The sequence below is a fragment of the Plectropomus leopardus genome, chromosome 12 (assembly GCF_008729295.1).
Source record: "Plectropomus leopardus isolate mb chromosome 12, YSFRI_Pleo_2.0, whole genome shotgun sequence".
Classification (NCBI taxonomy): domain Eukaryota; kingdom Metazoa; phylum Chordata; class Actinopteri; order Perciformes; family Serranidae; genus Plectropomus; species Plectropomus leopardus.
In genome coordinates this window covers 20,233,955-20,260,522 of record NC_056474.1, presented here as the reverse complement: position 1 = coordinate 20,260,522, position 26,568 = coordinate 20,233,955, and the positions used below count along the sequence as shown (strand labels likewise).

General features: G+C 39.5%; 1 protein-coding gene across 4 annotated transcripts; it reads right to left on the bottom strand.

The window, feature by feature from the left end:
• Positions 1-3,811: 3,811 nt before the first annotated feature.
• Positions 3,812-26,289, bottom strand: LOC121951895 (polyamine-transporting ATPase 13A3-like). Of its 4 annotated transcripts, XM_042498381.1 has the most exons (32): positions 26,141-26,289; positions 23,599-23,668; positions 22,956-23,129; positions 22,404-22,577; positions 22,180-22,250; positions 21,597-21,680; positions 21,348-21,417; positions 21,108-21,242; positions 20,898-20,970; positions 20,571-20,702; positions 19,591-19,758; positions 19,273-19,430; positions 18,906-19,094; positions 17,757-17,818; positions 15,867-16,017; positions 15,457-15,579; positions 14,698-14,848; positions 14,436-14,556; positions 13,529-13,653; positions 13,215-13,378; positions 11,902-12,033; positions 11,690-11,769; positions 11,548-11,590; positions 10,127-10,236; positions 9,831-9,927; positions 9,300-9,372; positions 8,390-8,567; positions 7,523-7,698; positions 6,517-6,605; positions 6,255-6,335; positions 5,908-6,003; positions 3,812-4,611 (listed from the first exon to the last, which is right to left on the bottom strand). In XM_042498381.1, the coding sequence occupies exons 2-32, from the start codon at positions 23,647-23,649 to the stop codon at positions 4,429-4,431; spliced, it is 3,714 nt and encodes a 1,237-aa protein (XP_042354315.1). In that variant the 5' UTR covers positions 23,650-23,668; positions 26,141-26,289; the 3' UTR covers positions 3,812-4,428. The 4 variants fall into 4 exon arrangements, with proteins under 4 accessions (XP_042354315.1, XP_042354317.1, XP_042354316.1 ...); XM_042498383.1 differs by lacking the exon at positions 5,908-6,003; XM_042498382.1 differs by lacking the exon at positions 6,255-6,335.
• Between the last annotated feature and the right edge of the window lie 279 nt (positions 26,290-26,568).

Genomic DNA, 26,568 nt, shown 5'->3' with positions numbered 1-26,568 from the left:
CATCTTCTCATGACAGTTAGGCTTCAGTCATGGCTCTAAGTCCCTCTTCAGTCTCTGTGCGTCTTTTTCTGTCTGCTGCTTTCTGTCTCCTAAAGCCCTCCTCTGTTTGTGTGTTGCTCTATCTATGGCTCTCTGTGTCTCTTTTCTCCCAGTGCGGCTGTTCCCATGCTTTGGCCCAGCTGAGCCTGAGAAACCGGCTATAACTCAGCAGCAGTGTGGCACCTTCAGGGGCCACAAAAGTGCATTTCTAGTGTCAATTTAAAGACAGGATTCTCCATCACTACAGATTGTGCACCAAATGAAGGCCTGACCTCATTTTTATTGTGCGTCTTATTTGCAAACTGAGATTTTAAGATACACTTGTGCACTTCTTTTCAGCACCAGGCCTCTGAGTGCAGATCGTCTTACCCCGACGCAACCCCGCAGCCTCAACCATTAGTTTGTTTAAAGTGCTGAATATCGCACAGGCCCTCGGGGGAGAGCAAGAACCCGGCAATGTTGTGTGGCCCCACGCTAACAAGTGTCACAGTGATCCGGGCCGGTCCTCCCCCTGTGTGAACGCCATGTGAGAGGCGGCTCCATCCATGCCCCTGCCACCTCCGCACAAGGCCCTCCATTGACTTCTAACCTGTTGAGGGACCACAGGAGACAAAGAGCGGCGGGGCGGGGCCCGTCCCTCCGACAAGCCTGTGAACAAACGTTAACACGGCTGCAACTGTCCACCCCCTGAATCACTGAATTTATTGACCAACCACAGAGCCCATTCAGGCCGCGAAGGACTGATAAAGGAAGGGGGACAGGGATGCCATGAAGGCCCGGGGAAGGAGCCCATGCTTAGGGGACAGGAGGGAGGAGAAGGGCTTTGTGACCGTCTGGTGGGTCACAGACCTTTTACCAGACGTGGGTGCCTTTGTGTCATCCGTAAAATGAGGCCAACCGTAAGCGAGCATCAGGTTGGCCTTGTGTCCTGACTATAAATCAAGACGAGGGCCTTAATAGTGTCCAACAACCTTCAGAGAAGATGCAGCAGGTTGACGTCTGCTTGTGGACTTAAAGAAGAATAAACTTAAAATGTGTGTGAACAGACACATTGAGAAAGCAACTGAAATGATAAGTTTTGTGGTCAAAAGTGTGCAACAGTGGCGGTTACTCTCCAATTTATTCTACGCCGGCTGATCACCCTGCGGGAACTGTTGTGAGCAAAGAAACAGTAAACAAAGACTGTGTGCATAAGCCCAAATCTTGAAAGTACACGACTCAGACAAAAAAACGTATGGGTAAAAGAGAAAGGAGATGAAGTCCAAAATGTTTGAAATAGCACACGTCTGAGCGCAAGCTTGAGAAAATCTTTTTGGGCGAGTAGCTGGCTGTGAGGAAGAAAGGCTGTGTGTTTTAGCTTCTTTATGTCTCTCCACCACTCTCCATCTGTTGCTCTACTGATACAAAAGGAATACAGCGGAGAGTACACAAAAACCCATATTGCTTTGTGGAGAGGCAACACTATCCACCAAACTACATCGCAAACACGGATCCAAAAGCAAGACATCTCCCGGGCTCTGTACACATCGGTGTTTACTGAAAAGATGATCCGTGCAAGTCAGGGAGACACACATGAATTCATGATGCCTCCTCATCCTCATCATGAATATTCCCAAAAAGGCTCTTCCCTGATCTGTGGGAGATTCTTTTCTTTTTGGTACAAGCGAGGACCCCCTTCCCTTATTCACAGTCCCCCCTAAATCCACCCATTCACTGCCTGTAGGCCCTGATCTCCACATGAAATGATACCCCTCTTTCTCCTCCACTCTCGCGCCTTTAAGCGCCCATATGCCAGGCAGCGAGGAGGCTGGGAAAGCCCATAATTGATCAGTAAGTCTTGGCTGAAAAAGTGTGACCAGGGTCAGCCCCCCACGAAGCACGCAAGAGTGACTTAATACACAGATTTATTGGGAGATGTAATGGGAGTTCTGCAGAGCAAACACGGGAAAACACTGACACTTTTTACTCATACAAGTAACTACAAAAACTGTATTACAATGTAAAAAAAATATATAAAAATGGTATTTTAAATTATATAAAAGAGAAATAAAGAGAAAACTAAGTCTTATATGTTTTCATATTTATTTCATTTTTGACCTTAACTAAAAAAAATATGTATACAGTGGCTGTTAAGAGTTTAAAATGCTACATAAAAATCAACAGTTATAAAATTGTTACAGTAGCAGTTCTCTCATTGATTTGTTTTAGTTCAACTGTTTTAATTAATGAAACATCATCAGTAAATAGTACCATAGTGATGTCAAATGGGGTAATTATTTCTCACATTTTATTGAACACAGAAAGTCTTATTTTGAGAAAAAGACCAAAGATTTTATATATTCAAGGGACACAGAAATGGTTCATTCTGGTTCTCTTATTATCTAAGACACACCCTCTCTCCCTCTCTCCCTCTCCCTCACACACACACACACCAGGAATACAGATTTAAAACAGGGTCAGCGCAGGGGATTTCTGTGTCTCTCTCTTCCACAGGAAGAATTTCATCTGAAGCATCTCTACGACAGAAATGCAGCAGTGGAACATTTTCTGTCTTAGAAATTCAACAGTACCAGTTATGTTCATAAAACTGCAAAAAGACACAAGTCTCTCATGTTTCCTTGAATCCATTTAACCTAATACTTTTTTACAGCTTTTAGATTTTAGCAGCAGCTAATTTTAGTGGAAAACTGTTTCTATTCACAGTGAAGCGGAAAGATTCCTCCAGTGCTTTTAGGCCTTAAACGGACCTGACTGATCAAACAGCAACTGAATATGTGTGATGTATCTGATCTGTCAGACTGAAAAAAAAATTCAAATAATGGGTCAGATAGCAAAAAGTGTTTACAACAATGGAACGACTCATCTGACATTCATATACATTTCTCATTGTCCAGTGTACATTAAAATACAATGTAATTAGTAAGTCATTCAATCATCTTAAAGGAATAGTTAGACATTTTGGGAAAACTGTTAATTTGTTGTCTTGGTAAGAGTTAGATGAGTAGATTGATACCTCTGTCATGTCAGTATAGTAAATATGAAGCTCCAGACAGGACCGGATAGCTTAGCTTAGCTTGGCATAAAGACTGGAAACAGGAAAAACAGCAAGCCTGGAGTGAGATTCACAGAGAACCAGCCAGTCCATGTAAAGAAAATTCAGAGATTTCTTTCAAAACACCTCATAAATGTTAGATATTACTTGTTGAAAACATGTAAAAAAAATACTAATTTCTATTTAGCACTTAAGTTTAGAATTAGACTGTTTAACTGTTTCATACCATTTCACTGTTTTTACCCTTTCTACTCGAAAAAACTGCAACGTGTCGTTTTCACACTTAGGCTTAAGTATGGTATAAACCAAATAAGATAACGTATTAAAGAGACAGAGCATCCAAAAATCGAAATTACATATTTTTCCTATTACCAAAATTACATATTTTTCCTATTACCTGTAGCGCTATTTATGAATCTAGACTGTTCTGGTGTGAGTTTTGAAGATATTGACCACAGAGACGTCTGCCTTCACTCCAATATAGTAAAAAAAACTAGTTGGCATTTGGCTTATGGTGTTTAAAAAATACAGTTGAAAAATTCAACAGCACTGTCACACCTCCTCTGCATATCACAACACAGAAGGAAACGTGCATCTACTCATGGGCGAATATATATTGATGACGTCCTCCTTGGCTGAGCTGTAACGTTAGCTAGCTCAGTGGTGCTAGGTGAGCTAGCAGTAGATGCATGCTTCCTTCTGAGCGGTGATATGGTTGGTGGGTGTAGTTTAGTAGAAAGAAAATAGTTCCTATGTGAAACTGCTCACAACAAGGTCTGTGGATTATCTTGAGTAGCAGGTCATAATTTGTGAAAAGAGACATTCCTTTTGAGTTTCTCAAATGTATTTTTTTGGCGCTTTGAGTACAGTCAGACAAGAGCAAGGCTAGCTGTTTCCACCTTTTTTGGGTCTTTGTGTTAAGCTAAACCAGTCTGCAATTGCTGTGACTATCTTTATATTTAGCGTACAGATATAACAGTAATGTTAATCTAGAAAATAAGCGTACTTTTATTTCTTAAAATGCTCAACTATTCCTTTAACGAAGACCTCTGGCTCAAGTTTCAGCAGTGTGACAAGACAGTACGGCGAAAATCAGGTGCAGAGTGTTTGTCCATCCTGGTGAGGTGAATCAAAATGTATGGGTGAGAAACTCAGTGTCAGAGCCTCACCTTTATGACCTGGACTGGTCACTGGCATCCAGCAGGATCCACGTCGCACACACATCATCCAAGCATCCATCACATCTCTGGGCTCAACTCACGCCACGTCAACATGGAGGCTTGTTGGGGATTTGAGGTTTAGCCTGTGCAGTAGTTTGCTTGTTGGTCATGTTGGCGTCAGAGGGGGTCACAAATGTGGGATTGTGGATTGCTGGCGTAGGTGACAGTGGAGGGTCTGGGGGGCCAGTCCCCGTCATCCTGCAGCTCCAGCGCCAGGTGCATGTAGCGCACCCTTGGAGGCTTGTTCCTCCGACAGAACAACCAGGATAGGAAAGACGAGCCACAGCGGTCGTTGGCCTCCTGAGAATATGTTAAGTGTGAGCATCAGAAACGAGTCAGAGAAGAAGCAGCATTGATGTTTCACATCATCTCTGCTGAATGCTTGAATGAGCCTCTTCAGGTAGCTTTGTGATGAAAGCACCTCATATATTTAGATTTTATTCACATTGCAAAATGAAGCTTATTTTTATTTGCAGGAAATATTGCAATTGGTTTACATTTAACAGAAGTACTTAATCCTACGAATGTCCATTTGTTTATCAATTACTCACCCAGTGTTTTGCAGAAGAAAAAAAATTGTTTTTCAGGCATGCCTCCACAGAAAACAAAAAGTCATAAAACTAAAACAGTATAATCAAATTCTCATTTTTTCAGTTGTATGCTCAGTACTTCCTAAACTCTTCATGACGGCTCTTTCCGAAGAACTCAACTGAAAACTTATCAATGCTCTCTTAAGCCAGCCTCCATTGACCAAAACAGTCATTTTACCTCGCTGAACACAGGAGCTGCTGGTCTACTGCTGCCACAATCAATAGGCAGTTTGTGACTTTGGTGTTTTAAAGGGTTAGTTTGAATTCATCAAAGTCACACAATAACACAAATAACCTATGTGATTGACCAGCAGCTCCTGTGTTCAACAAGGTAAAATTATACTTTTTGTAAGTTCAGTCTGGGGCATAGGTGTCTTTCACTTTTAGTTCAGTTCTCTGTTGGTCTTTTTGGGAAATACTGAGCACAAGTCTGGATAAATGAGACTTTTTATATTATACTGCGCGAGTTGTTGAAGAGTCTTAAACAGGTGTTTTGATATGGCGTTGTTGTTGTTGTTAAATGCAGATCAGATATTCCTTACGAATTGTCTCTGTTTGGATTCTTTGTTCACAGCAGAGGAATGCAAAAAAGTCTCCTTCACTCATTAAACGTAACATGGGGTGAGTATTTGATATACAAAATATCATTTTTTGGGTGAAGTATTCCTTTTAGTAAAAAGGGAAAAGTTTGAAGGGCCGATGATGTGGCCATTCAAAATAAATTCTGTTACATTCTTATTGTATTAATATCAAGAGCTTCGCTATAGTATTTTTATGTCAAATAAATTCTCAATACAAAGACCTCAATGAAATGTAGTAGAATAAAAGATTACTATTTAGTATATTAGTTCTATTAGATGTAGTCTCTATTAATCATTTATACAGCAGTCTAAACATGTAACAGGTCATCAGAGAAAAAAATGAAGCAAGACAATTAGTAAGTAAAGAATGTGAATAACTGCTTTCTATACAGTGAAATCAGAAGAGAGGCGAAAAGCTTCCTGACCTGAGGTGTGCCAGCAGAGGGGGGCTCTGTGGGGCGATTTCCCCCCTGATTGCATCTGAAAACTAGCCTCCGCAAGATGATGTCAAGGATCAAAATCTACAGGAGATTTCAGTGTGAACTTGAGAAGAAGCTTGTCGTAAAGACAGCGTTACAGCCACAGAAACAGCACAGAGAAATACCTCAAAAGGAAACCATTCATTGATTTCATTCATTAGGCAGCGATGCACTACTGAGCACAGATTGAGCAGGAAAAAAAATCAATGCATGCAAATCACAGTTTTCTAATTAAAAAATAAAAGGAGATCAGTCACAGAGAGCTTGTAGGGTGCGATTTCTCTGAAGCATACCTCCAGCATGAAAGACACAGCCGCATTCACCATGACAATGATGACCAGTGTGACGCGCCAGTCATGGGGAACACACACGATCTGAGTGTAGGCAGAGCGGCAGGATGAGAGCACCCAATGCAACACAACACAAAAGCACACACACAGCATCATCGTCAAGTTCATGCAACTTCTCAGCCGCTGTTGCACCTTTACTCTGGATTATTTTCTAAAATGGATAATGCAACAACAACATACAAAAAGTGGCAAAAAATAAGTTTACCTCCAGTAAGCTGTCAATGGCAGGAACCGGATACAGCATGATGAAAAGTAGAAAAGTGTACAGACTGATGCAGGACAGCATGAAAGGCCCTGATGAAATAAAGCAACAGAAATTCATTGACAAATGGGTACTTTCAACTTGCAAGTACTTTAGACTGATTTTTGGCCAAATGATTTCTTCGTTATTCAATCACTGCAGTTAAAAATAAAGGTAAGTAGTATATATGTGGAATGTGGTTATTAGAGTGAGTTAGGATCATCTAGATTTTGCCAACATGTCAGCACAGGAATTAAGGAGGAAGACAAAATGAGCTTCAGTGGTTGGAAAAATTGGAAATCTTTCACACAGAAGAGCTTGATTCATCTGACAAAAATGAATTATTAGATGACTGGATGAATTAAGTTTGATCAAATGTTTTTTAGAAATCATAAATTCAAATGTGAGGCTATTCAATGCCTTTCAAGGCCTAGTATTTACAATTACACAAAATTTAATTACAGACAGACATTACAAGACTTTTTAAGGACTTGCAGACACCCTGATGATGGGACTTGAAGTATATTTTGATGCCAATACTTCTACTTGAACATGATTTGAATGCAGTAGTTTTACTTGTAACAAAGTATTCTCACACTGTAATACTATTTTTACTCATGTAAAAGGTCTGAACACTTTTTTTCACCACTGTATATGGAAGATGATTAAGTGTATGTATCTGATGTCACATTCATACTGAAGTGATGAAGAAGTAGATTTAGAAAAATAATGGATGCATTTAGGAGAAAGGAGTTATAACTGCTTGAACTGCTGAATTTAAAAATACAGTAAAAGACTAAAGGACTACATATATACTACATATAAATAATCGTTATCATTTAAAAAATTATCTTAAAAATTAAAATTTTAAATGCTTTTAAAAAAAAAATTGATAAGGTGTCAGGCCTATTTATACTTGTTCTGTGCTGAGAATAATATCTCTTTCCAAAGACGTCACTCTGACTCTTACAGTTTTTGTAGCTTGGTTGTCTGAAGGGCTTTCCTTTGGAGAAAACGATTGCAACAGCCAAATACTGGAAGGAGGAGACGTAGAAGAGGGTGGTGTTCTCGTAGTTTCTAATGTTTTTGGGGTCAGGGGGGCTTGTTACGTTCACATTGTGTCTGGAGTTGGAGATGTTACAGGCACTGCAGGAGAAGAGAGGAGAAGAGGAAGGTTTTACTCAGTACTGCTGTTTTATCACCTTTTTATCTACAGATCAGCTTGCATGATGTAACAAGAGTCACTGAGTCTAACCACAATTAACCACAGGCAGATACATCAATGATAACAAAGCAGCGGAAAACGGAAAAGTTTTAAAAATGTTTTAACTAATAAGAAACACGGGATAGTTGTTGTCATTTTTTTGCCTTTACACAACTTTCTTGATTAGATTATGTGAACAAAGCCTGACGATCAGACTCATTGTCCATTCATTTCTCTCCATTATTAGTATCAAGTGATCATAACGTGCAACTGTTGTTTTATTTAGATTTTCTCACAGTTGTAAAGAGTGTTTGAAGTCAACAAACACCAAGCTGGAGAGCAGGCCAAGACAAACGACTCGAGTTATAAATGCTTGAATTACAGATTTTTTAAAATACAGTAAAAGACTAAAGGAATAACATTTATTTTTCTATCTAATATTCAGTATTAATAATCATTATTAAAAAAAATGGTAACTTTAAAATCAAAACTTTTAATACTCTTTTTTTTTTTATAATGTGCTGGCCAAATTATATCTCTTTCCAACAATAAAGCAGCATCTAAATATATTTACCAATCAGTGATTTACTGATTTGTAGTTTCGCAGGAGCTCATTTCCGACGAGTTACTCACTCTGACTGAGGTGTCCATGTCTCATACCAACTCTGCTGTCGTACTAAGAGGAAAGCCAGGACCTGGAAGACCAGGCAAGTGAGGATCTGGGTCAGAACCGAGCAGAGCAGTGGACCAGAGATCAGACTGGACGGCGGGCGGTGCCACACCAGCTCCTTCCACGCAGAGTTAAGACTCACTAAAGACAGGAGTTACTGTGAGTTAAAGGAAAAGTTTACCCACAAAATGAGTATTTGTATATAGATTACTCACCCTGTGTCATATTGAATTCATGAAGAAAACTCAAAATATTGAGATAATCCTTAATACAGTAAAATGGGTCCACATTAGACAACAGTAAAACTATGTCAAAACATCTGTTTACAAACTCTTATACAACTCCTGCAGTATAATCCACGTCTCATTTATCCAGTTATGCTTAGTATTTTCCAAACACATGCATTTTCACAGAAACACTGTTTTTTAAAAACACATAAGCATACAAATAGCGTACCTGGGCAACTGCATGTGTCAATTCTGCTCAGTGGAAAATAAAAAGAGTTCGTTCAAATGCAGCTGTGTTTTACACATGAAGGTTTTAGTAAAAATATGTTCTGAACCTACAACTGGAAAAATGAAACCTGGATTGTACTGCATGATTTGTGTGAGAATTTGTGACCTGATGTTTTGGTATTGTTTTGCTGTGTTTAACAGTGGAACCCCTTTTACTTCAGTTCATCATTAATTTTCTACATTTTTAGATTCTTTGTTCACTGTGGCATGCAAGAAAAACTGTTTTCTTAACAAATTCAACCTAAAATGGGGTGAGTAACTGCGACACAAATAATCATTTTATGGATGAAGTTCCTCAAATACTGTAAGTTATCATATTTGATTGCTTTTGTAAAACTCTGGTTTTCATGCTGCTCACTTGTGAAGGCGATGATGAGGATGATGGCGATGTCAATGAAGAGGAACTGAAAGTCTCCCAAATTACTGAGGATCTACAATATCAGAAAAGTTGAACATAAATATGCAGTCATATAGCAGAAGAGGAGTGGATCTGCACTGTCTTAATATTTAAGACTCACTGACTTCAGCTCTCTGTATGTCATGTGGAAACCACACCTGTGTTTGTAACCTGGCAGCACTAACCATGCAAGCTAACAAATTTAAGACCTTCAATAAGAAAAACATCACATTTAAAACACTAAGAACATGAAAAAAAAATGAATTATGTCTCTCGTGTTTTATTATGCTGCTGGAAACACTGCGCAATTCTCAAGGTTGAAATTTTTTTTTATCATACTAGAAATGTTTTCTTTTTCCTTTTAAAAAATGCTACCCCATTTTAGTCAAGGTAAATCAAATAATGCAATGTTATTTCTCACCAGGTGTTAAATAATCCAGAGCTGCACTGGCATCTCTAAAGTGTACGACTGAGAAACAGCAGCATGTTTACCGAGTAGAGCAGGGTGACACTGAGGTACTGGATGATGCTGTAGAGAGCCATGAACTTGAAAACGCAGAATGATGTTATGAGTGCACCTCGGCCCTCCCTTTGGAATCAAAGAAAATAAGGGGCATTAAAAACCTCGACAGAAAACCTTTAAAAGGATCAGGATCATTGTATCATTACACCCCTGGTGGTTACAGACAGAACTGATATAAAGACGTTTGAAAACGAGTTAAACAATTTGCAACAAATCTGAAATAAATGTTCTCTTCTGGATGACCTTCCATCAGATGAGGTGCTACCTGATGAGGTTGGGGACGCAGGAGATGTTGGGGGTGGAGGAGGTGAAGGGTGAAGCAACAGAAGCCTCCAGCTCAGACAGCGAGATCCCACTGTGAGCTCTCCTCAGAGCCTGAGACAGAGAGAGCTTACTTAGTATAAATCACTCTGAGGTACTATTAACTATTAACAACAAGTATATCACATGTTATGCTTTTATGTGCTACATCTTTATTTGAGTAGTTTGACTTTTTTTTCTTTTTAACTTTTAAGCTTCATTTGAATTTTAAATCATTCAAATACCGCAGAGCGTTTTTTCTCATGTCTGTTCATTCTGTTGGTGGTATTTCTTGGCAGCAGTAATATTATTAGTATTTAACTATGTGAAAAGGACATTGGCGGGTGCTTAGGATTGTTTCCAACTTATGTGATCTAGATATTTCCAATAATTTCAGAGCATTCTGGAGTCAAAAAGTCAAAAATATATTGAAAAACAGACAGATGTAATCATTTTCAAAGATTCATAATGTTCTGCTTTAATCCATATATGTTAAAGTTTGCCTCTCAAAAAAAAAAACCTTTTTCATTGTGTCAACACACAAAGGGAGACACACATCTGTAGCAGTAATCTGACAGCACCATAAATTATATGTATTGATCAAATAATGTTGATTTAACAGAATTACTTCAAGTGACCAAACTGTTTGTCACAAGGGGCTAGTTAATGTTTTTTTGGGTTTTTTTTTACACATTTGAGCACTCTTCTAAAACTACTACTTCACCCTACAGTACAATCATGAAATACATGCTACATTGATATTATTATAGCCGAACTTTTGCTGAATGCAAACTGAAGCTTAAATTAGTTCAAAATGACAACATCAGCGCATGCCTAAATAATCAAACTGTCAAGACTCGAGAGGGTTGATGACAAAAAGGCTAACTCATTAGTCCATGACCATTTATTTTAACGGTCATTGGATCATTATTTTATTTATTTATTTTTTTTAGGGTTATGATGTCATAAAATATAAGACATTCAAAGCCATACTGGAAAAACTCAGCGGAAGCTTCAAATGTTGTTTTTTTTAAACAACAAAAAAACATACGGTACAGCCCCACATTTTGAATACTACAGACTTTGAGGAATAAGGTTTTACATGCAGCACATTATTTATAATAAACTCATAGATATTACAACCAACAAATTCTACTTCTCAAAACTTTCACAAAATATTGCTGAATCGTTGGATAGCTGACTATTTTTCAACTGCATTAATGTAATATTTAGTAAAGGATTTGAACACTTCCACAACTGTGTTACATTTACTTTATTTTGTCTGTATTTCTGAGAGCAAATCATACTCCAGCATGTTGTTATTTTTCTGCGTATTGATTTGTTATGACTTGTACATATTAAATAAAAAAAGTAATCCCTACTTACTCCACAGTCATTGGCACCATCGCCACACATCCCAACTGTGTAGCTGGAAGGAAAACAAAGTGAGAGACATCTATATAATCATATGATCTCCATCAGATGGAATATAAGCTCATCAACAGATTTAAACAAATAAGGGACTCACTCCATGCTCTGCAGGACTTCCACCAGCTGAGTCTTCTGGTCTGGAGCCATGCGGGCAAACACAGTGGCTCCCAGCACGAGCTGCAGTGCCCCCATGTGGAGATACACAAAATTACAGCATCTAAACAACATGATGCCAAAAAAACCTACATAGCTGTAAAGCTGATGCTAATCTGAACACGTGGACGTTTATGTGTGGAGAGGAGCCTGTACCTTATGGACGAGTTGAGGGAAGTGCTCAGTGATAACAGCGAAGGCTCTGCCACTCACAGCAAAGTGATAGCTCTGTTCCTGCTGAGTAACATGCTTGTCATGTAACCCGTCCTCCAAGTTTATCTCCACAGTCTGAGGGAGAGAAAATGAGACAATAATATCACTGGAACACCAGAAAACTACCAGATTATCTTACATTACTTTTGGAAGATTTAATCAGACACATGTCTGTGCTCTTCTCTGACTGACACAAGCAGTAACTGGGTTATTAATGAATGTTTAACTGCTAATGACAAGCTCTGCAATTATAAATGACACCAAGCATGTTTCAGTGGTGGTTTGATAAAACTCTGCAGTATTTATCCCTTTGCATTGACTTGTTTAGACATTTGAGAGCAATTCTTTTTCTACTTGGGGCATAAATTACTGTAAAGAGTTTCGTGCAGGTCTTGAACTTTTATAAAGCACAACAGCAGACTGGTTAAACAGGACTCGCAGCATCATCTTATTCAACCACAGGAACAAAAGAGAAGATAATTATGAAACTAAAATTAAATAACAGACAATGCTTTAAGTATGAATGCTGCTGCACAGAAGCTACAAATTCTAAAACATGGATGTTTTACCCATACACTACATAGACAGAAGTATTGGGCCAACTACACATTATACCTACAGGAGCTTAGTATGGAGTCAGCCCCCCCTTTGCAGCTATAACAGCTTCCACTCTTCTGGGAAAGCATTCGACAAGATTTTGGAGTGTGTCTGTGCGAATTTTTGCCCATTCATCCAGAAGAGCATTTGTGAGGTCAGACACTGATTTTGGACAAGAGGGCCTGGCTCACAATCTCCATTCTGGTTCATCCCAAAGGTGTAGAGGTCTGGGCTCTGTGCGGGGCCAGCCCAGTTCTTCCACACCAAACTCATCCAACCATGCCTTTATGAACCTTGCTTTGTGCGCTGCATCACAGTCATGCGGGAACAGAAAAGGGCTTTCCCCAAACTGTCCCCACAAAGTTGGAAGCAAAGAATTGTCCAAAATGTCCTGGTAAGCTGGAGCATTAAGGTTTCCTATCACTAGAACTAAGGGGTCTCAGCCAGCCCCAGAACTGACCTGACCTGCAGCAAATGGCCAAAGCCAGAATTGAACCTGCTCTATTCACTGAGCCACCAGGCACCCCAAATTCCTGAATTATTTCGGATGGGAATTATTCATTTTATCTAATCATTTTTTCAGAAAATGTATACAAGTTCACACATCTGAGTGCTCTTTAAAAAATTAGACATGACTACTTTGAGGCTTTCTGTCTCACCTGATTGTCCTTGTCGGTCTGAGCGGGGTTTTCAGTGTAATGCCACGTGATACTGGCAGGGTGGGAATCCTTAGGAGGCGCAGCATCTGCAATAATGACCCTCTCATGTGCACGTACCATCCCACAATCTCGAGCCACCGACACCGCCGTCAACATGTTGTCACCTGACAGAAAATAAAAGAGGAGGTAAAGACGATGTACTGACACTGACATGCATGATTTTATTCTTTATAGAGCACATCAGGCGTCCCTGCAATGATGACTTAACATTGAAAAAAACAGAATAAATGAATTAAGTCACAAAAATGATTTACCCGTGACCATCAAAGTGCGGATGTTTGCTTGATGTAATGCTCGTAAAACCCCGGCAGTCTCCTCTTTAATTTTGTTCTGCATGATGATCAAACCGAGGAACTCCATGTTGGTTTCTATCAGGTCCCTAAATGCAACAAATCAAGCATTTTACCACCTCTGACACCACTTATTTGTCGCATTAACATGGAAATGTTTTCCTTGTGCACTTCTACAAAAGTCAGTTATTTTCTACATTATCATAAAGATGATAAAATTGAATTGGTTGCATTTTTAGGTGGGTAAAATAGAATTGGTTGCTTTACCTATCCACAGTAGTTCATTGCTTAGCTTCCATGATTGTAATCCAGCCAGCTTCTCTAAACTGGAGGCGTGCTGACCTCCATCTACTGCAGATAATACATTGACTTTGGATAAATACCTCATACAACCCCACTTCAAAAGATCTTTACCTCTTTTATCTAGCAAGATGTCCAAATAGTTAATTAATTTGGGGCAAATCCTTGATTACAGTTAAACCCTTTCACTCAGATTGCTCCTTATCTTGAGGTTGTGTCATATTCTGATAGGTTGAGGCTACTGTTAATGGAAAAATGATCTTTTTATGCTTCCTTTATATGTGCTTGCAAAGTTATGCATCCAGCAAACAGACTGCAGTTTGATTTTGAGATAACAGACACAGCGGCTCATGTTTAAGAGAACTGGAACATTTTCTGCTCTGCTGCGGCAGTACTGTAAATATTTGGGCATGATGTAATTTGATCTGTTTGTCCAGTTATCAGTGGAGTGAAGTCCTCCAGACATGAAAAATGGGAAGTACAGGCTGATTTTTAACTAAGTTACAGTGTTGTAAGATCTGTGTCAGTAGCTGCGTGTGCAGTGTTATCTGTGGAGGGACGGAGGGAGTACCTGCTGAGACTCAGGACTTTGTGCCAGGAGAGTTTGGACTCCAGCTGTCGATGTGCCAGGGCAATAACCCTGAAGCCCTGCCTGGTGTATGTCTCCAGAGTCTCTGTGAAGCTCTGTGGGACTGAAGAGAAGGACAGGGCAGTGTCAGTCTGGCCTATTGAGATGAGTGCAGTATTTGTTTATCATGCAGAGATATAAAGGCTGTCCCTAAAGACACTGAAAGGTTTTTTTGTCTGTTTTTTTTAGGAGAAGTGTGTCAGACCTGTGTGCTGTTTGCAGAGGCTGGCCACAACCTCCGGTGCTCCTTTCAAGAAAGCGTTCATGTGTTTTTCTCCCAGCCTCCGGACCACCACACTCATCCTCTGCAGGGCCGAGGAGAAGGGGAACTGACGCACAATACCAATCTCACAGGACTGCGGAGCAAAAGACACATAGTGTATGCATGTAAAAAAGAAAAAACAGCAACTTTAAATCTGTTGTTATTTCACTTGAGGTTTAAAGGAATAGTTCGACATTCTGGAAAAAACTGATAGTCACTTTCTTGTTGGGTGTTGGATAAGAGGATCATTATCAGAGGTGGTTAGATTAACATAAAGGCTGGAATCAAGGGGAAACAGCCACCCCGGCTCTGTCGAAAACTAACAAAATCTTCCAACTTGATAGATCTAATTACCTTTGTGCGGAGCCAGACTTACCTGTTTTCAGTCTTTATGCTAAGCTACGCTAAGCAAAGCCGCTGTAGCTTCATATTTAGTGTGTAGACCTGTGAGTGGTTTCAATCTTTCATCTCAATCTTGGCAATTAAGTGGATAAGCGTCAATGTTTCATACTATTCACTGTGAGAATTATGCTGTTTTCATGAAAAAGGACAACTTATTGATAATTCAGACAACTCCTGGGGAAAAAAAAGGATTTAAAAATATCTTAAATCTGAGATAAGGCACAGACTTAAAAATATATTTCTTTACAGCCATAAGCAAATATGCTAATCGCAAAATAATGATACGGAGAATCACTGTACCGTGTTCTGAGTTAGTGGACTGTTGTGAATGGCCTCAGGGACGAAGTGCTTTGGAGGTCGCACAACTGTGGGCATTATGGGATTGTGTAGAGCAGTCTCTTCCTCTGTGGGCTCCTCTAGGATCTAAGTAAAAGTAAATTCATATAATATATTAATAACATGTAGAGCTTTTTAACTACATTAGTCTGACGTGACATAAAATACTATAGTCTCAGATTCCTCTTGAAAGGAAGAAGCATTTCCTGCTGTTCAAGCTGGAGTAACCATGGTACCAGACATAAACCATCTTAGCCAAGAGGAATTTGCTCTGCCAAAGCAACGATTGTGCTGCCGCATAATTCATGCACAGAACTGTATCCAAGCTAGTTGTGGTGCCACACTGGGTGAAAACATTGAAAATCTTTCTTTACCCAGCCGGTTGCATTGAACATCTTGAGGTCTAAAGGGTCTCCGGAGAGCTCGCCCTCGATCTTGGTCAGCGAGTGGCAGGTAGCCATGCAGGCCACAAATACACTGGTCACCAGACTCTCTTTAGCTGCATCAGACTCAGGGGGAGAGAAGCTGTTAAAGAGAGGGAGGATAAAAGGGAAAAAAAATAACGACAATTATGATACTGTATTAGGAGGTTAATGCTGAAATACATTTAATGACATATAAAGTCTATGGAAGCCCTGAGAGGCAAGTGAGAGAAAAAATCTGGTGATTGTTTTATCTTCTGTGTTATTAACAAATGACAAAAAAGATTTTGCCAGGACACGCTTTCTAAATTCCTGCTTTTGTTGCTGTTGTTTTGTTTCGGTGAAAACAGGTGAAAAACTGTTTTGACAGGATCATTTGGTTTTTAAGTGTTTGTTGTTGTAATACTCATGTTAGCCACAAGAGGCTGAAGTACATCCCAGAGTGGAGGTGCCACTCTTCTGCCACTCTTCTGGCAATCTGTAATGTTAACAGCTTTATATCTATTGCAGCTTTATTTATTGCTTTTTTTATTATTATTTTTTATTCCATGTCATTGTCGTCTTTTACGTTATTGTTGTTCTGTATAGTTTTTTTACCTTGCTACTCTGCATGCCCAAATAGCCCTTTGGGGATGAATAAAGTATTTTTGAGTTGTTCAGTCATAAACACAGAAGCAATTTAGATCAGACTTGGATGGATGGATTGCCAGATTTTTTTTCTTACTTGCCTCTTACTGGCTTCTATAACTATCATTTTTCAGGAGAGATAAAATTCAAAACACCCTGATAAATGTTAAAAATAACTCCAGAGAAAAATAGGAGCGCTCTTTTGCTGTTTAAGTAAACAAAGTCATTGGATTTTGGTTAAGGCCTCTATAAATTTGTTTCTTTTCCAGTGTTCTAGGTACGTAGGTGTACTGAAAGCCAAAGTAGGCACATTTTCTTCTTTCAGATCCCTCAGATGTGTAAAGTTATGTACATCCTGGAAAAAAAAACAACCTGAGAAACCATTTATAGATAAAATAGCTAAACCGGAAGATATATTTTTACTTATCTAGCAAGTTAAATATAAAATATATACTAATACAATACTGCCATAAAGCAGTTCTGCTTAGTGATTTTCAAAACTTCCTACAAGGTCTGAACTAAACCTACGACTGCATAAACATAATGGCAAAATCTCTGAAAGTTGATAATATACCATCACAACCAAAAGTCTTGACTGGTGACTAACTTTGGCGTGCAAATAAATAATAATAATAATGATAATAATAATAGGTATGTTTATACTCTATAGCCCCAATTAAAAAAGAGTTTACAAAGTGCTTTGACAGACTACGCAAAAGCAGGATACAAAATCAGAGCAATATAACGATGGAAAACCACACAAAGGCAAGACTAAATTAATTATAAATAAATACAAATAAAAGGAATGCATGCAATAAAAAGACGATTGAAGCAATAAAAGGACTACAATAAAAACAGACCACATAAAATAATAAAGACTCTATAAAAATGGTTATTAAGTGGTAAATTGGTAAAATCGCTGCTCCTCTGGCAGGCTGCTCTAAAGCCGAGGGTCCTCAGTGGCAAAAACACAATCACCTTTAGCTTTAAGGCTCGACTCTGGAATAGCTAGAAAGGTCCCACCTGACGATCTGAGGTAATATGTCAAAATACTGAAGAGAAAAAGTCCAGCTGGATTAATTAGACACAATTAAAGAGCACTATAACAATGCATGCTACAGTCACATCCCTCTGGACTTTTGATTCTCTTCTGTTTTTTGGTTACTCTCTGGAAACTGATGTGTTTGCAAACAACAACAAATCCAAGAGGATTACCTGCCATTTTCAGCTGGCTGAACACCCCACAGGTCCAGACCATCTTCAGTGAGAGTACCAGTCTGAAGAAAAACAAAACAAACCAACTCAGGCTGTATCAATCATCATCGTCACGCCTCGGAACAGGAAATCAATTCTAATACCCCAAATTTTCAGAGGAATAGAGGTGTATTCCGTCCTATTTTTAAATCAAACAAAAAAATCACTCAATGAACTTTTTTTTCACATCTTTTCTTAATAAACACTAGTGGTCAAGCGAGTCAAGGACTGAGCTTTTCGTGCAACAAAATGCACACACATCCAAAAAAGTATGGAAATATAACTGAAAAATTAAAACAACTGAGCTTTTTAGAAGAAACCGTCCAAAAGAAAACATCTGGCTTTTATCCACAGAAATCCAATATGCAAAGACAAAAGTTTATAAACCAAACACTGATTTAGGGCTGCTACCAATCACTGTGAGTAAATTAAATCACTGCGGACATTCAGTTTAATGTCTTAGAAGTGAAATAAGCAAATAAATATTCATCCATTTTTTAAAGGTGACTCAAACGATTGCCAAAGTAGTTGCCAATTACTTTTCTATGTATCAACTCATCAATTAATTCCTTCAGCTCAACTTTTTTTGTCCTTTTTTGCACCAATAGGAACCATTCTCCATGCTCACTTGATGTGATATATTGAAAATAATTTATCAAGCAGTAAGACACTTTTGAGACATTTCAAAGTCAAAATAACTTTGCATAGTAATATTCTACATGATATATAGATATTATACATTAGGATGCTTCCCAAGTAAATCAATACCATGGCATTAACACATTTTAAAAGCATAATATTTTGAGTTGTGGCCAAATGGCATCACTGTGCAGCTGCAGCACTTCCTCAAAACATCATGACTCATTTTAATTTGTGGATATAATGGTTATAAAACCAAGAAGCCGCTCTCCTTTTTATTCGAACCGGCATTGGCTTTGGATGCTTTATAACTAATTTTCATGCATTCTGAGGCAGGACTTTATTCCGTCCATGGCTTCTACAAATAACTGCTGATGAATACAGACCCTGAAGTACAAATTCCACTAAATAAACTGCATTTCCTGAAAAGAAAAACAAATTGCGAGAAATGTAAACTTCTGTTTAAACTACCTTGTCAAAGCAGACCACGTTCATTTGACCACACATGTTGATCCTCTGAGGACTGATGCAAAAGATGCCAACACGCTTCAGACGACGCTGCGCGTACACAATACCAGCCGTCATGGCAGCGGGTAAGGCCGGAGGCACAGTGATGGTAATGATGTCCAGAGATTCAATTATGATGTATTTAACTGGAACCTGGATGAGATCAAGGAGAAACCCATCAGTAATTGACAAACACCAGAGATCATCGATTAAAAGAAGGATTTCTATAGGGTGACAGAATCCTAACATCTCTTTGAATAACAGTATCCATAGGATATAAAACATGATACATGCAAATCTTCTCCTTTCCTGACCCAGAAGAAAAGATCACCTTGTTCATGATACTGAGGACTATGGTGTAGATGAAGCCGATCCCTGCCACCCCCACCAGACACAACAAGAAAAGGTAAGCATCTCGGTACAGCTTGAAGTCGGTAGGTTTCGGGTGGAGGATGGAACGCACAAGTTGGCCTTTCTCTGTACTGAAGCCTGTGGGAGCACAAGAGTATAAGCACTGTTTCATATTCTCATAATCACTTGTAGAAAATGAGCATGTACAACCCTGAGGGGCATCAGTCTGTATGCTGCGCTTCAATTATTAGACCAATTTTCATGCACCAAGGCTGAAGCCTGTTATTCCCACCGTCACCTGTTCTGACAACAACCGCCTTCACCAGTTCTCCAGCGTAGAAGCGGGTCTGGATAACGCGTGTTCCACAGAACAGAGTGTGTCTTTTGTGCTCCTCTGTACTAAAGGTCCCGGCCGCATCCTCGCCTGAACTGGGCAGACTTATCTTGGTAACTGGCACGCTCTCTCCTGAAGATGGATGGAGATCAAACATTCAAACCGCACCTCAAACAAAACAAAACAACAACATTCTGAGCAGATGACAACGAGCTTGAGGAGAAGGAGAGACACATTTTTCATTGTGGCTTTTGTGGAGCTAGTTTCGTACATAAGTGTGTGTGGATGCGACGTCAGAGCCAGGAATGACGGGACTGTGACTTGAATAGCTTCACTCAAACAATGCCATCAAAAATTCCAGCACCTCTTCACTAAGACTATTCAGACTGAAGTTGCACCGCAAAAGATCAGACCTGTTTCTGATTAAGGACCTGATATAAATGTGACCCCAATCAGAATGAAAAAGATCAGATTCCTTGTGTTGTTCTGCTGTTATGAAAAAAAAAGAAAAAAGATCTAAGTCACATATGAGCAATAAAATCATGTTTGGGCCACTTTTTCCTGCAGTCTAAACATAGCCAAAGTTAATTGTATTGGATTATTATTTGTGATGAATATCCATTATTAGCAGCAGCAGTGAAAGTTTTAAGACACATTAATCAATAATACAATGTGGGCAGCCTATGATCTTGCAAAAAAGTAATAAATCACTTTTGTCATAATGTGTACAAGGCAATAAAAATTAAGACTGGTTCTCTTTTGTGTGTCTGACAAAATAGACTGACTCTGGCCTCAGCCCTTTGCTGCATGTCATCCCCTCTCTCTCTCGCTTTCACACTTGAGCTGTCCTATCCCAAATAAAGTCAAAAGCCAAAAAAAATCCCCATATAAAAACCTGATGATGAACCTGATGAACAACAATGTCAAGTGTAGGAGAATACAACCTGTCAACATGCTCTCATTTACGATGCAAGTCCCGCTGGTGAGCACAGCGTCACAGGGCATGATCATCCCATTCGCTGGAACAACGATGACATCACCGGGTACGAGCTCTGTTGACATGGCCTGTTCAATATCTAGAAACAACATTAAGAAGGAGAGATTAAAAAAGGGATGCTTCTGGAAATCAACCAAGTCATTAATGTATTCTGAGATAAAAACAGAAACACAAAATGTATGACACAATAAACACATTAAAACATCAACATCAGTCATTCCTGAATAATAATTTAAAGCCTTGTTTTCACTAGTAGCCAGAGAGTAAAACATGCCTTTATTTCCTCGGCACACTGAGACTCGGACCACGCTGTGAGCTGCTACCATATCATGCAGCATCACATATTGCTGGAATAAGAAAGACACTGTATCAAAAGAGGTAGGAAACATGCTGCTGCAAACACACAGTTACACGTACGAGTTGCTATAAGTAGACTTCTCTGGAAAGATCATTATAGATTATTGCATTGTGTTATCACGCTCACCTTTTTAATGGTATACAGTGAGGTAGCTATTGAAATCGCAGACATGAACACTATGGCTGTAGCATAATAGTAGTAGTCTTCAGCGCTCCACAGAACAACACTAAAGAGCTGGAAGATGTAGAAAGGATTCAAGACCTGACGGAGGAAAACAGAGAGACATGACAAAGATCAGCAGTGATGATGTTAGCGTGCTAATAAAAAGAGCCAGATGCGATGTTACTGAAAGAGCTCTAAACTCACTTCCTTTATGAGGAGCTTGAACAGAGACGGCACTCTTACAGCGATCTCATTCTCTCCGAAAAACAACCTCCTGATAAAACAAAAGGAATTTGGAGATATTTGTAACTTAAATATGATCATATGCCTGTGGGGGGAACCAAATGCCCTGATGCTTCCTCCAAGGTGAATATGAAAAACTGAAACTTTTGAAAAATGATTAGATGAGATGAAAGTACGGTCTGCAGGAAAACATGGAATAAGTGGTTGTACCTGTAGTCCTGCAGTGTTTTAGAAAGTCCTGAGCTGTGGTCAGAGTGGATGCTTGCACAGCTCACCTTCACATCCTCCAAGCCTCTAGAAAAGTCACACACTTTCATTTCTATGGTGCAGAGCAAGAGATATATATGCAAATGTTGCTAAATGTACCAACTACCTAATACCAGACCAGTTTATTTTAGAGATGCACGATAATATCTGCACGTCATCGCTTTAAAGGGCCCTATTCAAACAAGCTATAGCACACTGTCTAAAGTTCATGACACAAATGCCTTTAGGGCATGTCCATCTCCACTTATGCTATTTAAATGGTGCAGAATTTGAGCGCAAATGTGCCTGACCACACCTCATTTTATGACCACAGATTCACAAATGGGCTCAGGTACATTTGCTTTATACACAACCAGGGCACTGGCTGAGTATTGACAACTGCGTCCGTCAGAATCAGCCAAAAGGAGTTGGAAAATACTGGCATAAGAGCAAAAAAATCTGATATCCTGCATTCCTATTTTATTTAGCAAGGAGATAAAGAACCATTTCCAAATGCAAGTACGTTGTGTTTTAGTGTGACACTTACTCATAAAATTCAAAGTTCTGTGTCACATCATTCCAGTAGTATTTGGTGCTGTGGTGGGTGAAGTAGTGGATCTAAAAGCAGGGAAACAGGCGGTCAGGTGTGGACAGTATAACAACTTCACAGACAAGACCAGCCAATCAGTGATCTAGAATCTAACCCTAAATGCATGTCTTTAAAACCTCTATGCGACAAATGATGAAAAAGGCAGTTTTCCACTGATGCACCTGAGCAAGCTGTCTATGGGCAAATTTCCCATGATTCTCCTCATGCGCGGCACTGATGCCGTTGTCTCCATTCGGCAGCTGAGCTGTGGACTGCAGATCCAGGCTGTCGAAAGGTTTCTTCCCCGGAGCCGACATAACATGCACTTTGGCTTTGAACCACTGCCTGAACTCATCCTGTTTAACAATGTAAAGAATTTAATTTCCCCCTTGGCTGAGACTACATCGAATTAATCATATGTAGTATCAGTACGAGTGCCAAGGAATGTAACATGTTTCAGGATGATTTATGATCTGCATCAGAGGAAACTCAAAAGTCTGTGAAAGAAGAAATAGATTCAAAGACAAATAAGGGTGCAGTAAATCTAATTTCTCTTTTGTTTGCTTTAGCTGGGGGACACAGAAATGTCCTCACTTACAAATGCTGAATTTACTGTGTCAAATAGATTTTTTCCAAGTATGAAAACTCCCTACGGGAGATAATCTGGATTACAAATAAAGCAAAATGAGTCAATTGTGGGGGAAAAAAGAGAGCAAGTTCTGCTGTTTTCTTACTGTGGTCCTGATCAGCAGTGTGTGTGCGTCCCTCAGCGAGGTGTGTGTGCAGGTGCCCTTAACGCCCCACTCAGGCAGCCAGTAGAGCAGAAGCAGCAGGAGACCCCCGGAGCACACAGCACCCACACCCACCAGGATCATCTTCCACAGACAGGGCTGATAACCCCACACCTCCTGCACGGACACACACTGGTGTTAACGCAGTAGGCCTTTTTTAATTAATAAAAAATGAAAATGACGATTGTCAGCCCTATTAAAATAAGGCCAGTAATTTCAGGGGTTTTTTTCTATCAAACAAAACCCACTAGAAGTGTCCCTTAAAGGGACATTTCACCTCAAAATCAAAATGCATCTATATTAAATGCTGAAAACAATTACAATCTTACTATTTTTTTCATTGTGTCGATACTGTAGTGTTTTACAGACATTTAAGAGGTAACATTCTACAAATCTCTAGTTATTTGTGTCCATTTCCCTCCACACGTCATAATGTCTGTATCCAACATACCAACTCAAAATCACACAACTAATTGTTCTTTTACACTATAAAAACTTTATAGTAGTGTAAATAGTGCATTTGACCGTGCATTGTTTGACACAATAGATTATATAATAAATGCAGCATTAAAATTATAATATTTACCATCTCATCCTCCAGACCCTGGTTTATAATCTTCCCTTCTCTTGTCTTCATTCTGTCAGAAGTGCAACAACTGCGAAGAAAAAGAAAAAAAGAGGGATCAGCTTTTACTTGCTACATTTCCAAAAGGTGCTCTATTAGCTGAAGCTTTCTTATCATATACATTTTCGACTCTGTCTGGTCAGCAGAGATGTTGCAACGTCAAACTCGGTCAATTCAGTTTTATGACTTTTGAAGCAAATAAAGTCGCAAACAAGGAAAGGAAGTCAGTGACTCAGTTACTTTCTATCATACAGACCATTATTCCTCACTGGAGATGAACAGAAGAGGAATGTGTTTGTATAGAGTTAACATGAAAACACTATCAGGGAGAATCCTTATCTACTTGTCAAATAATGAGCTGTCTTCAGGAGAGAAAGATCTCACCTACCTGCGCCATGATAGCCACATAAACAGGCATTGTTTAAAGCCTCTAGTGATAGTAAGAAAACAGCTACCTTCATTTTGGTTTTTCCATAATTGTTGACTGACGTTTTCCTGGAACATTAGCCGAGACTGAGACTGATGTACCACCTTATTTTGGCTTGATTGCATCGATTATATTCAGTGCATTCACATCTCATCTGTAAGAATCTAACTGAGCCCCACAACACAGGAACCTGTCAACTTACCAATATTTCTTTCAAAAACTTTATCGACACAGAGTGAAATGTAACCGTTAGTGTTGTGTTGTTAAGCGATGTCCCAGTGCAGGATACCGGCTGTAATGCATGGAAACCTTTGCACTATGCACACGTCTGTGCTCAAAAACAGTCACACCTTCACTAATGTTTGACTCTAAGTCTGAAGGACCTGACCTCTTAATAAGCACCATCATGCATGAGGTCTTTTTGTTGCAAATATTTGTGAACTTGCATCTTATTTTTGAAACTTAGTCCACAGAAAATGTATGACTTTAATATGTTTTAAAGGGACATTTAACCCCTCAAAATAAAATTCTTTATTTTTCCTCTCACCTGTAGTGCTGTTTATCAATCTTGATTGTTTTGATGTGACTTGCAGAGTGTTGGAGATATTGGCCATAGAGATGTCCACATTCTCTCCAATATAATGGAACTAGATGGCACTTAGCTTGTGGAGCTCAAAGTGCCCAAAAAAAAACCAAGTGTAAAACTCAAGAGCAATATGTCTTTCCAGAAATCATGACTCAGTTACTCAAGATAATAGTTTAATGTAGAAACTATTTTCTTGCTACTGAACTACACGCACCAACTGAATTACTGTGCAAAAGGAAGTCTGCCACTTTTCTTCTGCGTAGAGATATGATTGACTATGGTTGATATCTCCGACACTCTGTAAAGCAAAACAATCCAGACTAATGAACAGCACCACAGGTAAGATTTTTAAAGGGACAACCTGATTAAACGAAAACTTTTTCTTCCATCATACTAAAAGCAGCACGTCCATCATGACGGCTGGTGGTGCATCACGCAGCACTGGTGCTTCTCCGCAGCAGGTATTGGAAGACTCCAAACAGTGTAATTACTGCAGCAAAATAAAGAGAAACCCTGTCTGAAACACTGCTGTAGACTGAAAGCCAAACAGGACTTTGGATAAGATTTATTTTCCAAGCGGACAAAGACCCCAAACATAAAGCCAAAGCTACGCCGGCTGGCTTCAAAACAACTATGTTACAGTGCTGGTGCAGCCAAAGAAAGTCCCGATTTCAATCCAGTTCAGAAACTGTGGCAGGGTCCCCACTGCAAACCTAACACACTGACGCTGTGATGCAGGGGAGGACGCTGAACAAACCCTTATCCATGGTGGATAATCCTGACAACACTCTCCACAACCTACAGGCATTTAAACAAAGTTTTGTATCTGAGTTTGTTATATTCCAGATTCTAATTTTCCACAGAAATGTTTTGTATTGTACATGTATATAAGTTCCAAATATCGGTTATCGGTCTCATAACGTACGAATAATTGGTATCGGCCCTTACAGTAAATACTGGTGCCAGCGTTTCTGCAATCAATGCTTTAGATTTATTGCAGGCTACTCAGGGTTCAAAGTTCATTATTTATGTACAACACAGGATAGCACAGGGGGAGTTGTAGTGCCTTTACACAAAAGCAAAATAAAAATATGTGTTTTTGTGTATGTAAATTTAATTTAGAAATGTCATAACCTAAATGCCAAACAACCTGCTTAATTCAAAGATGTAAACCAGTATCTCTCGCGCGCGCTGTTGCTTGAGGAGCATCACGTTTTAAGAGCGGAAATGAAGAAACTTCAAGTTAGCCGTCTCCAAACAGAGTTAAAACAAACATTTGCACAGTTTCAACACTGGACCTCACAGCACCAAATAGCGAACGAGGAGCCATTTTCAGGCGAAGTTTGCACCGTTTGCTACGAAGTCATTTAACGGTCTCGCGAGTTGCTGTTAACTTGTGATGGAGCGCCTTTATTTTAACATCACAAAAGACGACAAATAATACAAATGCCGAGTAAATAAGCACCAGCTGGTGCGTATGAACAACTTACCGATGCCTCCTCTCTTCGCTGTCAATGCATGACGCGTTGTTTAGTCAGGTGAGTAACGCGTTGCATCAAAAGTCTGCTCGCGTGCCCCCTGCAGCCGTGCAACACCGATCTTAACATGTGTCTGAAGGCACGCGCCGACACAGCACAGGTCCACGCGGCGCTGGCACCGGACCGTCCCAAACCGGTCCATTCAGAAGGAAGTGGGGAAAACAGGATGTGAGGTCACTAGAGGACACCGTGTTTGGGCTGAATTTATGCAAAAAAAGTCGTAGGATTACAGAGACATGTGCAAGGAGCAGCGAAAAGTGCCAAATATCCCCAGTTTTACTTTTAACAGCATCAATAATGCAACAGGTATGAATTAGAGGCCCGTTGGGTGGAAAACATGGCATGTTTAGCTGTGGGACTGGTGTTATTTCAGGTCAGTG

What these genes read in the sequence shown, in the direction of transcription:
- LOC121951895 (XM_042498381.1), bottom strand. Translation starts at nt 23,649, where the DNA reads ATGAAGACAAGAGAAGGGAAGATTATAAACCAGGGTCTGGAGGATGAG. An exon ending in ATGGTGCCAATGACTGTGGA is followed by an intron (nt 10,237 to 11,547) that starts GTAAGTAGGGAT and finishes TCTCTGTCTCAG; the next exon opens with GCTCTGAGGAGAGCTCACAG. An exon ending in CTGTGTCTTTCATGCTGGAG is followed by an intron (nt 6,004 to 6,254) that starts GTATGCTTCAGA and finishes AATCTCCTGTAG; the next exon opens with ATTTTGATCCTTGACATCAT.